This window comes from Canis lupus, unplaced genomic scaffold (genome assembly GCF_011100685.1).
Source record: "Canis lupus familiaris isolate Mischka breed German Shepherd unplaced genomic scaffold, alternate assembly UU_Cfam_GSD_1.0 chrUn_S1538H1724, whole genome shotgun sequence".
Lineage (NCBI taxonomy): Eukaryota > Metazoa > Chordata > Mammalia > Carnivora > Canidae > Canis > Canis lupus.
In genome coordinates, this window is record NW_023330376.1 from 177,509 (window position 1) to 192,675 (window position 15,167).

Below are 15,167 nucleotides of genomic sequence, written 5' to 3' on the forward strand. Positions count from 1 at the left end.
GTTGGGAACCTTGTCCTACATTGAGTACTCGTTTCATCCATACACCTTGGTGAAACTAAGGAATGCCAGACTTCAGTGGTCTCAGAGCAGATGAATTGTGCAGCAGGTGCAGGCTGTGCGTAGGAGTCCTCACTGCTTTGGTCACAGGATCCAGTAGACCCTATGCTATTCATGGTGTCAGTGGTGGGGAAAAGTTTGTACCGTGGATCTCAGGGCAAGCCCCTGTTGGAGAATCAGAGCACAGGCCCTCGGGGTTTTCTGATCTTGAGTCCCCATCAGAAGCTTGCCTGTAGAGGGGTCCTACGGGAGACAGAAATGACTTGGTTTTAGTATTCCTTCTGTGCTAAGTCATTGGCTGGACACAGCCTAGCAGAGACACAAGGCCTTGGTGTGAGTGCTACGGTGGATATGAAAATGTAGCAGCTGTCTACATTTTGAGCTGCAGTTCAACTGTGCTCTCTATGGTAGATCCTCTAGAAGACAAATCCAAAGAGTGCAACTCCCTGGCCCTCTATATTAGTCTGGGTCCAATCGGAAGACAGATATGACGTAGTATTTTAAACAGTGGAAGTAAATATAAAGAATTACTAAATGATGATGAGATAGTAATGAGAAGGTGGGACAGAGAAGTCTGAAGTAAACTAATTCTTTGTTTTGGAGTCATGAGAATAAGCAGTATTTAACATTTACAATTCTATGAATTGATTAGCAATTTTTGAAAAGGTACACTGTAATCCTGACAAGCCGTTCACACTCACAGGAGTTGTCTCCACTTGGCCTGTGCCAATGGCCATGAAGATATGGTGAAGCTCCTGGTAGATCGGAAATGCCAGCTAAACCTCCGTGATGTTGAAAACACGACCGCTCTACTGAAGGTGCGTGGTGACAGGTATATCTGCCTGAGATGGATTGGATTGAAGTCCTTGGAATGAACATTTGTTGCATTTAAACATAACTCATTGGTGAAACTTGTGGCATGTTTCCTTTCAGTTCCCAGAATTTACATTCTGTTTCTTGTTGTAATGCTCACAGGCTGTACAATCCCAAGATGAGGCCAGTGTAGATATTCTGCTGAAACATGGTGCTAATCCTGATCTAAAAGACATCAAGGGCAACACTGCTCTCCATTATGCAGCATTAGGGGACAATGTCACAATAGCACAGAAACTACTTTTAAAGAAAGTCAATATGGAGATCAGAAACAAGGTACAGGTCAACTTTTTTTTTTACAACGTATTTTACATTATAAATAAATAAATAAATAAGTAAATAAATAAAAATAGCTGCAAATGTTTTCTTTGTATATGTACATATATATATGAAGACATCGGCACTGAATTTTATACAACAGGTCCTGTCATCCTGGAAACAACTGGAAAACTAAGGCAGGGGCAGGGAAAGAGAAAAGTAATGCCTGTAGAAAGGCAACATTTTGTTTGCTAGCAACCTTTCCACCCCAGAAAGAAAATCTTCCCCTTTGTGCCTGGGAGTAGATGGTACCCTCAGAGCCCACAAAGGATTGAAGGCCTAGAGGGGAGTGTGGTGATGATGGAGGCCGAAAGGTGTGCAGGGGCTTAGGAAATGGATGCTTCTGGGGATGAGTAGGAGACCGTGACCCAGAGGAGTAGCTTGGGTGAATGTAAATGGGAGGAGAAAGCAGTAGGTTGTAATAGGCCTTGGGCACTCTAGGCCCTAAGGTTCAGAAGATGAGAGCAGGGGGATCAGGTCATGACATCCTACAGGTGGTATCTGCTTGTGCTGGTAGCCACTCTGCCAGCCATGTACCACGGTGAGGCCTCCCATTCCGGAGAGTAGCTCCTGCTCAGCCTATGTAGTTCCTCAGTGGGGTGGTAGGTGTGCATGGGGAGCTGGTGATGACCACACTTGCCAGTCTCCCTGTGCTTTCTTTGACGTGCATTACATTCAGTCACTGCCCTTGCAGAAACACTGTTGTGTGTCATAGATAGGGTCGATTTTTCATATTTGGAAGCTCAAGCATTTCCTGGATGAAAATATTTTGAAATAACTGTCTAAGCTTTTGCTTTAAATAACAACACTTTTAATTTTTGAAGATTGTATTTATATGAGAGAGAGCAAACATGAGTAGGGAGGAAAGGCAGAGGTAGGGGAAGAAGAGGCCTTCCCACTGAGCCAGGTAGCCTGATGCACAGGGCTTGATGTCAGGAGTGGGATCGTGACCATAACCAGAGAGAGATGCTTGACCCACTGAGCCCCCCAGGCTTACCATAATACTTCTTCCTTCCTGCCTTCCTTTTTTTAATTAAGCTTTTTTATTTATTTATTTTTTCACCTCACACTCTGGGGTTTATGTACTTATTTTATCTTTTAGTTTTTTCTTTTTAAAAATTTTTTTAGTTGGGGTTCAGTTTGCCAATAAAGAGCACAGCACCCAGTGCTCATCCCGTCAAGTGCCCCCCCCTTGGTGCCCGTCACCCAGTCACCCCAACCCCCCACCCACCTCCCTTTCCACCATCCCTTGTTTGGTTCCCAGAGTTAGGAGTCTCTCATGTTCTGTCCCCCTCACTGATATTTCCCACTCGTTTTCTCTGCTTTCCCCTTTATTCCCTTTCACTCTTTTCTATTCCCCGTATGAATGAGACCATATAATGTTTGTCCTTCTCCGATTGCCTTACTTCACTCAGCATAATACTCTCCAGTTGCATCCATGTTGAAGCAGATGGTGGGTATTTATTGTTTCTAATTGTTGAGTAATCTGTGGTATATGTCTGCAATGGAGTATTACTCAGCCGTGAGATTTTATTTTTTGGGGGGAAGTGAGCGAGCATGTACAAGCAGGGGATGTTGTGGGGGCAGAGGGAAAAGAAAGAGAGTAAGAATCTGAAGTAGACTTTGCGCTGAGTCTGTCGCAGCGCTGGATCTTATAACTCTGATCATCACCTGAGTTAAGACCAAGAGTCAGATGCTCAACGGACTGAGCCACTCAGTTGCCCCTAAATAATGATACCTCTAAAGAAGCATTAGAGAAGGCAAGTTTCTTTTATGTATTTATGGCAAATATTTATGAGAACACAATGTGCTCTGAAACTTTATTTTCAAAAATGTTTTCTCACCCAGTTTGTTTCTTATTTAGTGTCAAACAACAGAGGAAAGCAAAATTTGCCTTGGAAATAGGCTTTGACTTAAAACAGAAAACAAGTGTATTTTACAATATCAAATCTTGCTGCTGTTGAGAAGTTCCTATTTGATCAAAAAGTGATTTACTAACACGGTCGGAGTTTATCTTTTATCAGCCTTGACTTAAGAGGGACAAAAGAGGGGCAAAGGAGAAAGCAGTCAGGAACATGCAGAGCGATTTAGACATTTGGCAAGTGAGGGGAAATATCCAGACAAGGTTTTTGGATTGTGTTTGTTTTTCTTCAGTGTTTATGTTTAGGTAAGGAGTCTTCAATTTTCAGGGATAATAATTCTTACTTTACGAACCCGTGAGTGTGTTGTAAACTTATATAGAGATCAATTCTAGGAGGACTCTAAGGACATCAGATTGGCAGTAAACTGGTGGTTGAATGGGCACGAAAAGGGACGCCTGTGTGGCTCAGTGATTGAGCATATGCCTTCGGCTCAGGGCATGATCCCATGGTCTCCCGAATCGAGTCCCACATGGCATTCCTTGAATGGAGGAGCCTGCTTCTCCCTCTGCCTGTGTCTCTGCCTGTCTCTCTCTCTCTCTCAGACTCTCATGAATAAATCAATAGAAATCTTAAAAAAAAACAAAAAGTGGACAAGCAGAGGAAAGAACACAGTATAGTATTTTGCAGCTATAGCCACTTAGATACGAGTCTAAACTCTGCTTGCAAATCTAGAATGTCTTGATGGGAAGGAAGTAAGGAGTGTGTAAATAATGGAATCAAGTTGCATTTTGAGTTTACTAGTCCTTGTTCTACCTCTAGCCATGGAAATGGAATGCAGGTTTGATAAGTGACTCATTTCTGTTTTTGGCTGAATCCTCAAGTGATAGGGAGAATTGGCCACATAGGTGAAAGGGGAGACTGGCATGGTTGTGTACTGTACTAGTTCTCAGCTAGACTTGTGCTGGTGAATCACAGTCAACTAGGGAACTTTAAAAGAATTTACAAGCCTAAACTGTCCCGTGAAGATTTCGATGGAGTGAATCCAATAACGTGTGTACGCAGAAATTTGGAAATAGGGTTTTGAGATTCTGTTACAACTCTTGGCTAAGAACTACTGAATGGGTAGGTATACATATACAAATTTAGAGATGTAAAAATATTAAATCTCTGGAAGAGATTTAACTGAAGTTGGATACTGGCTACTTCCTTCCACTCTCTCCAACATTAGCCTTTCATCTGTCTGTATCTCTTTGAGAATTACAGATGAAAATTATTGGTCATCTCTGTTGGCTTGAAAAATAATTACCTTTTCTTCCAGCTATCAGTCATTCACTGGCACCCAGATGGGAAGTCTTTATGAGTAGTCTTTTAATAAGTAGAGTCTGACCCTTTAAAGATTTTATGTGTTTTGCTACCATTCTGATTATTACAAGCAGGGTTTTCCCAATTGCAGCAGTAGAAATCCGTGAACCTTCTTTTTTAGTTGAAGCTGTACGATAGACTATCTTAGGATGTCTTTCAAATTCATAGGGCCCTGGCATAGTGCATAATCACTACTGTGTTAAACATTCAGCATGTAGTTAGTGACAATACAGATGGTAATTGTTTTAATAACTTTGCTTCAGCATTCCTCTGAACTCCTGTCTGTTCGGTTAGCAATGTGAGGGAAGTAAATACAAATAGATTGTAGTTGAAACAAGCATTGGAAAATTCTGACAGTAGGTGTTAATGAGTCTTCACAGCAATTTTCCTTAGAAGGTGGGGCCTAATTTGTTGGTAAAACATGATCCTGATGCTTTAGGAAAGGTTTGATGTCCAAGTATTTGTTTTACGCACGGCCATTGGAAACAGTCACAGCAAATAGAAAAACACAAGTAGGCTATAGACTAAATGTAGCCCCCGGATGTATTTAGTTTCCACTGTCAGTTGAGCTAACATTTAAAATTATGGCACGCATGTAGAACTCTGGATTTTGAGCTTTTCTTACAGATCACTTCTGGTACCTTGAGCCCATGCTGCTGTTTGGTATGCTGTGCAGAGGCTGTCCCTTTTTAGGAGGCGTGTGTCTCCAGTTTGCTCGTGTCCCCGCCTAGGTTCTTCACTGACTCGTGTCACCTGCTTTGCCTCCATAACCATTGAGTTTACAATTACTGTTTTATGGTATATGTTGACAAAGATTTCAAGATTTTCAAGACACTCCATATTAATTTATAATATATATTTTGTATTTTATGTTAATTTCTTAGGATTGGGATTGAATTTTCTGTTTCTTTGTCTCCTTATTTTTTTCATTACTTTATTCAGTAATTGATGAGAGACACACAGAGAGAGGCAGAGAGCTAGGCACAGGGGGAAGCAGGTTCTCTATGGGGACCCTGATATGGGCTCGATCCCAGGACCCTGGGATCATGATGTTCACCCTCTGAGTCACCCAGGTGCCTCGGGATGAATTTTCTAAGTTAGGAATTGAAAGTCATTTTTTTTACAAACATTTTTTCTATATATGTACAGTAACCATGTACCTTTTGGAATATCTGTAAGCCATGTGAGGTTAATCCTGGTTCTACTTGGATAGATTATGCATATTCCAGACAGTATTCTCTTTCTCCTTGGTATTATTCCCTAAATACTCAATTTACATAGTAGCTTTTATTATACTAAAAATAATCCGTATAAAGCAGTATTAGAATTTGTGAATAATAGTTTTTACTTAATCTCAGTTTCCCAACATGTAAACACCCAGTGCTCATCTAGTATTAGAATTTTTATTGGTAAGTCATGACATTTTTATTTCTGATTTACACTTAGTCTAAATTATAAATAATCAAAAATAGCAATGATAATAGAAACTAGAATACAAACAGGTTTTTTTAGAAGTAGATGTGCATTAGGTTCTCAGAATGAGTATAGTTGAGAATAAAATCTCATTGACTTATTTCACTTAGCGTAATACCCTGAGTCAGTCAGAGAAAGACAATTATCATATGATCTCATTCATATGTGGAACTTAAGAAACAAGACAGAGGAGAAGGGGAAGAAGAGCAAAACTTAAACCAGAGAGACTGAGGGAGACAAAGCCTAAGAGACTCTTAATCATAAGAGCCAAACTGAAGGTCACTGGAGGGGTGGAGTGGAAGGATGGGATAACTGGGTGATGGACATTAAGGAGGGCACATGATGGAATGAGTCCTGGGTGTTACATAAGACTGAGGAACCGCTGACTTCTACCTCTGAAACTAATAGTATGTTATATGGAAATGAATTTGAATAAAAGGGTAAAAATGAGAAAAATCTCATACTGAGCTTTCTAACAGTTAAGATAAAACTTTATCATGGTATAATAGGAGAAAGTCCAAGGACTATTTATTTAGTTATTTATTTTTAATATTTTATTGTTCTTATTTTTTATTTTAAACAAAAAAACCCACAATTTTTTATTGGAGTTCCATTTGCCCACATAAAGAATAACACCGAGTGCTCATCTCATTGTGGGCCCACCTTAACCAAAGATTATTTAGTATTAAGTGGTCAAAATTCATTTGAAGCTTCTTTCTTTTATTTTTATTTATTTACTTTTCTTTTTAATTTTTAAAAGGTTTCTTTATGCATTTTAGAGAGACAGCACACACATGCACAGGCTTGTGGGGGTGGGGGAGGTGGAGAGGGAGAGGGAGAGAGAGTGTCTTAAACAGACTTGGTGCTCAGTGCCAGGGGAGCCCCGAATCCAATGTGGGGCTGGATCCCACGACCCTGAGATCACACCTGAGACAAAACCAAGCGTCCCTCAACTGCCTGCACAACCCAGCTGCCCTGAAACCTAGCTCTTTTCATTCAGAGTCCATCTCCTTAGTGACTCATTTGGAGCTGGAGTGTTTTATGTTGACATCTGGGATCCCCATACCATTGATAGATGAGAATCCAGCAAGTTTGTACAACCTGGAGAAAACCCTTACCTTTATTGGAAAGTTCTTAAAACTATATCCCTTGGAACTCTTGTTTCTCAAGTATTAATGTTTGCTACAAAAGAAGGAATTGTCAAATGGGGATAAGCAAATGTAAATGGGGTTCATTTGTGCTACATGTATAGCGCAGTTTTGTAATGTTTCACAAACATAGATGATCATTGAATCTTTCTTTTGGGGCACAGTATCTCTTGCAAATCATGTGTTCTTTGGAATATAATTGAAGAAACACTACTCCGGAGATATCCATTAAAATCAGTAACGATACTTTAAATATTTACTACTGTGTTTTAGAGAGTGGAGATACAGAGATAAAAAATAACCCCTCCCCTCTAGAATCTTTTGGTTTAGATGGTGTGGAATAAAATAACTAGGGTATACCATGATATATATTGTGAGAGAAGCAAAGATTCTTGGAGCCAGGCAATGTTTGAAGCGAGTTTGTGGAATGACTGCAGGTAATCTGTTGAAGAGGAAGAGGAGGTCTATTTTATTATTTTTATTTTAGTTTTTAAAAAGACTTTATGTTTTTGAGAGAGACAGAGAGTGAGCAAGCAGGAGAGAGAGCACGAGTGGAGGGGAGGGGCAGAGGGAGAGGGAGAAGCTGACTCTTTGCTGCAGAGGGAGCCCAAGGTGGGACTCCATCCTGAGACCCTGGGATCATGACCTGAGCTGATGAGCTGAAGGCAGATGCTTGACCAACTGAGCCACCCACGCTCCGTGAGAAAGCAGTATTTTAAAAAGAAGGAGCAGCTGGTGAAACCATGGAGGGCTGAGAACGAAAGGGCTAATTTTATTTACTTTCTATGTTACATGTTTAAGTTACAGGATCGTTCAGAATTTTTACGATTCATTATCCAAATATGTAATTTTGTAAATTATAAATTTTGTTTGCACTCCTACAGGATGGCCTCACACCGCTTTTACTTGCTATAAATGAAAAAAAAGAGAAAATGGTGGCATTTTTAGTAGAAAAAGCAAATATAAATGCAGTTGACTACGCTAAAAGGTAAGGTTTTTTTTTTGTGTGAATCTTAGTATTTGGTAAAGAGTGGTAACAATTTCTCAAGGCGGAAAGTTTAACTTAATAAGAAGAGTATTTATAAGTATAGTTAAAAATGTCAGCATGTGATCGGTTAGGTAGAAAACAATTACTCTGACAGGACAAGGTGAAGAACATTGTATAGTATAATTCAGAATCCTTTGTAATATAGATTGATGTCATTTGCAATAGTTTTTTTTTTTCTGTATGATTTTACAGTAGCTAAAAGTGTTTCTTGTTGAAATTGTGAGTTTTTTCTTTTTTAGCTCAGAGCTTGATGCCAGAGTCCGGGAATTGAGCCCCACATAGGGCTCCCAGCAGGGAGCCTGCTTCTCCCTCTGTCTATGTCTCTGCCTTTCTTTCTGTGTCTCTCCTGAATAAGGAAATATAACTGAGAAAAAAAAATTTAGAGAGTCCAAGCAGAAACCTCTGAAACTGTCTCCAAGCCTTCATTTGGTAGGGTATACCAAAAACAACCCTGCATCCTAGCAGAGGTGCAGTGGGATAGTGCTAAAGGATGAAAGGCTGGTGAGCTCTATCACATTTCTGCTTGATTCACTAGTCTGGCCCATTCAGAGACAGGATAGATTGTGGCAAATATCTGTAGTTACTGTCAACTTAAACAAAGAGTAATTCCAGTCATAGTTATTGTGCGCCTCTTATTGCTTCCAGAACAGATTGATAAGACGTCAGGTACATGGTATGTGTCACCACTGATTTGGCAAATGCATGCTTTTCTAGTCCGCTAGTGAATCAGAAATAGTTCATATTCATAGAGTATAGGCAAAGTGTTCATTCATTTAATTTGCCTCAGCGTTTTATTAACTCATGGAGCTAGACCATTTGAACATCCCCAGAATATCTCATTGGCCTATCATATTGACACCATGCTAATTTGACATGAGGATCAGTAAGAGGCTATAACGCTTTGGGCCCTTGGTAAGACGGCATGAATTGACATATCCGTGAAGTTTTGAGGCATCCAGTGGGCATGCCAGGATATTCTCGCAGGAGTGAAAGAAAAATTGCCACATTTTGAATACCTTTTCACAAAGACAGAAACTGGGAGACCTCTTTGGGTTCTGGAGGTAGCATATTTTACGCCACTAATTCTCAATGCGTTGGGGGTGGGGTGGTGGGAGAAGAATTCTGCTCCTCAGGGAGCATTTGGCAGTGTCTGGAGACCTGTTTTTTGACATGTCAAAAGCTGTACATACTTAATGTATCGAATTCAGTGAGTTTGTGGATAAGTATAGACCTCTGTGAAATCATCAATGCCTTAAAGCCATAGTCCTACCCATCACCTCCCCAAGTCTCTTCCTGGTCTCATTAATTAATTAATTAATTAATTAATTGGTAAGAACACTTAACATAAGCTCTACCCTCTTAGCAAAGTTTAAGTATACAATGCAGTATTATTAGCTATAGACACTGCTAACAATAGATTCGTCTGGAGACATTTCCGATCCTCACAACTGAGGATGTTGCTGGCATCTAGTGGGTCGATGTCAGGAGTGCTGGTAAACATACCCAAGAGAGGCCTCCACAACAATCCACCATGTCCATGGTACAAGGTTGGGAAACCTTGTCCTACATTGAGTACTCGTTTCATCCATACACCTTGGTGAAACTAAGGAATGCAAGACTTCAGTGGTCTCAGAGCAGATGAATTGTGCAGCAGGTGCAGGCTGTGCTTAGGAGTCCTCACTGCTTTGGTCACAGGATCCAGTAGACCCTATGCTATTCATGGTGTCAGTGGTGGGGAAAAGTTGTACCGTGGATCTCAGGGCAAGCCCCTGTTGGAGAATCAGAGCACAGGCCCTCGGGGTTTTCTGATCTTGAGTCCCCATCAGAAGCTTGCCTGTAGAGGGGTCCTACGGGAGACAGAAATGACTTGGTTTTAGTATTCCTTCTGTGCTAAGTCATTGGCTGGACACAGCCTAGCAGAGACACAAGGCCTTGGTGTGAGTGCTACGGTGGATATGAAAATGTAGCAGCTGTCTACATTTTGAGCTGCAGTTCAACTGTGCTCTCTATGGTAGATCCTCTAGAAGACAAATCCAAAGAGTGCAACTCCCTGGCCTCTATATTAGTCTGGGTCCAATCGGAAGACAGATATGACGTAGTATTTTAAACAGTGGAAGTAAATATAAAGAATTACTAAATGATGATGAGATAGTAATGAGAAGGTGGGACAGAGAAGTCTGAAGACAGTACCACAGAAGAGCTAACTTGGGAGGGGGGGTCCAAAGTTGCTAAAGAAGGTGTGATTGAAGCACGATGGATGGCAGAGAAGTTTGAGTCCTGTATGTCTGACTTCCTCTGCGCATCCAATTACCAACCTCAACTCATTTGTGTCCCAGAGGGTTGTTCCTGTTAGCCTGGAGATTGAGCGCTGGCCCTGGCCCATGTTCCGGTTTGCTTCCCTTCTTCTTTTCTTCGTCTTCTTTCATCTTCATCTTCATCGTCTTTGTGTTCTCCGTCTCCTTCTCCTCCTCCTTTCCTTCTTCTTCTCTTCTTCCTATCTCCTTCCTTTCTCTTCCTCCCTTGCCGCCCCCGCTTCACCAGCATCAGAAGTACTCTTCCCAGCTGTGCACTCCAGAGCATGCAGTCCGGGCCTCAGCCAGTGACCTTTCTAAAATGGATACCATGCCCCTAGCAAATGCTGTTGACACCCTACTCACTCTCTGCATCCAGTCCTTAGTCTTAACTCTGCTGTATCCCTACGGGGTTTGTTGCATCCTTCTGCATGTGCATATGATACACTGGAGGCCTTGCACTGCTCTGCTGGTCGGTGGGCTCATTGTTCCCTGACGCTCCCTATACATCCATTTATCAGACAGGACTCCCTGCACTCCTGAAGGGTAGTTCCTGTTTGCATGCTGAGTAGCACGGACTAGCTTTGGCCGGGCAACTCTGACTGCAGTTCCGACATCTCCTTCAATGAGACCTGAATCCCAGCCTTGGGATTTACCCATTTGGGTAACCTTTCTTGGGTAATCTTGCACCTTAGGGTATTTGGATTTCTTTTCTCATCTTTATAGTTGATCTCCTGTTATAGTTCATCATTTTTTATATTAAACGTTCCCTGTTGAAATTACTAAGTGGTTTGTCTCTTGTTTGGATCCTCACTGATACACTATCCCTTCTTTTTGGAATGTGCTTCTCTCCCTCTCACTGGCTAACCCCTACTCATTAAGTTTTAGCTTTGATATTGCTTCTTCCTGTGCATCCATCCCTGAGTCACTACCCTTATTTTTACATGACTCCGTAGGCCCTTTGTGCTCACCCTAAATGTGGCATTAAACTCGCCTCTACTCCATGAACACCGCAATGTCATGTTTGTTGTTCCCTCACTGACTCCCACAATGCCAGAATACAGGTTTTCAGTACACGTTTCTGATTTAATTTTGTGGTCCCTTTGAGGTGGTTCTCCCAGGTCAGGGATTTTTAGTAGACTATGGCCCAGATCATCCTCAACACACTGGAGCCCTCAAATTCTCATCATAGTTTAATTACGACATAAATTCAGTTTTCCTTGGTAGATAGAGTAGACTGCAAGGGAAGAGATATCCAAAGGAATGAATAAACAGTTATGAAAAACTGTTGGTTGTTTTTAAAAGATTTTTATTTATTTGAGTGTGAGAGAACACAAATGGGGGTGGAGACAGAGGAAGGGGGAGAAGTAGACTCCCTGCTGAGCAGAGAGCTGGAGGCAGGGCAACCCCAAGGCCCCTGAATCCTGACCTGAGCTAAAGAAGCCTTATTTTTATAAGATCTTATTTATTTATTTATTCATGAAAGACACAGAGGAGAGAGAGAGAGGCAGAGACACAGGCAGAGAGAGAAGCAGGCTCCATGCAGGGAGCCTGACGTGGGACTCGATCCCGGGACTCCAGGATCTCGCCCTGTGCCAAAGGCAGGTACTAAACCGCTGAGCCACCCAGGGATTCCCTTAACGAAGCCTTTTAATGGACTGAGCCAGCCAGGTGCCCCTATGGAAAGTGTGTGGTGAATTTCTTGGCAACTCTTAAAAGGAGGAGACATGACAGCCCTGAAGTAGAATTGGAAAACCTGAGCTAAGGGATTTGGTAAAGCATTCATATCTCAGTTGCTTTTCATCATAAAAGATACATTACTCTAACACTTTGTTATTTTCATTGGTATAACTACCAAAAGAGTATGCAGCAAAGTTGAACCAGGACATACATGAGACTCATGGGGATGGGAGTTCTAATCAGGAACTTTCTAGAGGATGTCTGTTCTAGATCCGAAATGGTTTTCCACAGAAGTCTGGGAATTGGAAATCTTAGGTTTCAGGTGATTGTGAGAAAGTCTTTGGGGGATCCACCTAGCATTCGACCAAGGAACAAAGAAGCTCAGAGTTGGACTACCATATACTCTTTGAGTATCTCTGATCTATACAAAAACACTACAGTCAACCAAATTGTTCAACTTACCTGGAGTCCTGGTGTGGAGTTCCTGTCTCCTTATAGCCTAGTAATGCCGTTGCCTCTCATCGGAGGTTGCGTTAGGAAATGTCAGTCTTCTAGTCAATTGTCACTACAGAGAGCCTCTACTGGTCTCATAAGTCACCCTGGGGAATTCTAAGGGGACAAAAGATAATTTTCTAGCTGGCACCTGTAAGAGACAAATGCTTGATGCTCATAGTTGCAATCATTCACACGCACCAATACCATTTGGTCTAGCTAAGCTGAATAGGGCCAAGAAATGGTTTCTTGTTGTTGTTCCTTTGTTTTTGTTCATTGCTCCTCCACCAATGAACATGATCTGCCCTGGAACTAGCCACCCTCTCAGAAGGGACCCTAGTGGTCTCCAGAGTTCTGTAGCTCATTCCAGCAGCAGTTTCTGAAGATGCAGACCCCCTTAGTTTCTAGGTTGCTCATTCCAAACTACTTCTTGTCAAATCATGCGACCTACATGCACAAAATGGCATTAAATGGCCTCTGAAATAAGTGCCTACACTTCTATCTATGCGTTTGTCTTGCTGTAAAAACAGACACCAAACTTCCCAATTTTGCTGGTGCATCTTGTGCCAACAGTGGCTTCTGTTAGGTTTTGTTGGTCAATTTCTTTCTTTCTTTTTTTTTTAAAAGATTTTACTGATCTATTTGACAGAGAGAGAGAGAGAGAGAGAGAGATCTATTTGACAGAGATAAAACAAGGATAAGGAGCAACAAAGGGAGAGGGAGAGGCAGTTTCCCCACAGACCAGGTAGCCTGATATGGGGCTTGATCCCAGGACCCTCAGATCCTGATCTGAGCTGAAGGCAGATCCCTGACTAAGCCCCCACCCCCTCCCTTTTCTAAGCAGGCTATAGTCCCAACAGGAGGCTTAAACTCCCAACCCCAAGACCAAGAGTTGCATATTCTATCAACTAAGCCAGTCAGGGGCAGCTCCTACTTTGGTTAATCCTTAAAATCATTAACAAATGTAATAGGAATCTGGTGAGTTTAGGGGTAGCTAGTTTTGTATTAGCTGTTGTCATGGGTTTGCTCCTGCTTTTTTCTATCTGCCTCACCCAGAATATCGCCTGTAGTCCAGTTGTAATTAATTAATGGATCAATTACCACCACATTCAAAGGAGTTTCTGTAGACATTCGTATACAGCCTCTGTGTGTGTGTGTGTGTGTGTGTGTATCACATACACATAAATATGAACAGCCTATCCTGTTTGTATTTTACTTGATTTTTTTTTCAACCACATCATACCATTCTTCGATGTATATCTTTCTGGTGAAATCTTTCCCATCCAATTCGTGCCTTCCCTGAGTATCTACGAGAAACTGCCAACTTTTGTTAACAAGCATGTAGTTTAAAATGTGCTTTATTCTCATTACCAAATAAATATACAGATATCAAAAGAGTGACCACTTAGAAGTTATAATCAGAAAATATATCACTTCATTAGAAAAAAGAAAAAGCCAGGATATAAATACATCACGAAGTGTATGCAGGATTTACATAAGGGAAAAAAAAAACCTCCTGGAAGCTAAGGAGGGATGTCAAATAAGACTTAGGCACAAAGACATAACGTACATCTAAATACACTGATTCAGGGAGATTGATTCTGTTAACATTAATTCTCTTAACCTAATTACAAATTCTCTCCATGAATTCTTTAAATTTGGCATAGTGATTAAAAATATATCTCCAGTAGCATAGAGGTAAATATCGCCAAGAGAATACTGAAGGAGAAGATTAAGAAGGGGAACTATGGACCTGCATTGGATACTAAAGCATATGTATAAAGCAGTTAAAATACTAGAGTACTGATTGATACAAGGCGACTGGTCAATTGAATCCAGTGTAAAACCCAGAAAAAGAAAACCATAACAGAATTTATGATAAAGTGGCATTTTAAGCTAGGTGAGAAAAGATGGGTTATTTAGAAGCAAATAGCTATTTTTTTAAAGAGTTCTTAAATGTTGGGGCGCGGGAGCCTGTGTGGCTCAGTTGGTTAAGCCTCTGTTTATTTTTATTTTTCGTGTTTGTTGATTTTAGCTCCTGTTCCTCCGTCTCTCTCCCTCACCCTCTGTCCCTCTCTCTCTCTCAGAAAAAAAACAAAAAAACAAAACAAAAAAAACTTAAATGTTGCACCACACTGCAAACTAAATCTTGGATTGATTAAAGGTTCAATTGGGGAATAGCAGCAAAAACTAAAAATAAAGAAAATGTAAACGTAAGGCTGGGCCAAATGGGAGGATTAGGAGGCATGCAGAAACGGGTTTTCATTTCATCTAGGGAATGTGAATTGTTCTCCCCTTGTGAGCTTGCACTTGATGATACACATTGCCAAGTCTGACCATGAGAACAGTTTTCTGTTGGCTGCATCCGCTGCATTCCATGGAGACTGACAGGGGTCCCGAGGGATGTGGAAGAGGAATAAACTGAGGGAGAGCATTCGTTAGGGAAGTATTCTGGGGGAACGTGCTTTCATGCACTCTAGCCCTAGTCGTATGTAAATACTACGTTTTTTTTTTTTTTCCTTGAGATTTCATTTATTTATTCATGAGAAACTCAGGGAGAGGG

The 15,167-nt window shown here is 41.2% G+C and overlaps 1 protein-coding gene across 1 annotated transcript in view; it reads left to right on the forward strand.

The window, feature by feature from the left end:
- The first annotated feature begins 746 nt into the window (after nt 1-746).
- LOC119875638 (ankyrin repeat domain-containing protein 26-like) overlaps nt 747-15,167 on the forward strand; it is a 142,759-nt gene continuing 128,338 nt past the window's right edge. The window contains 3 exon segments of the mRNA XM_038588967.1: nt 747-875; nt 1,033-1,206; nt 7,978-8,081. Coding sequence (XP_038444895.1) covers nt 801-875; nt 1,033-1,206; nt 7,978-8,081 — 353 coding nt within the window. The 5' untranslated portion in view covers nt 747-800.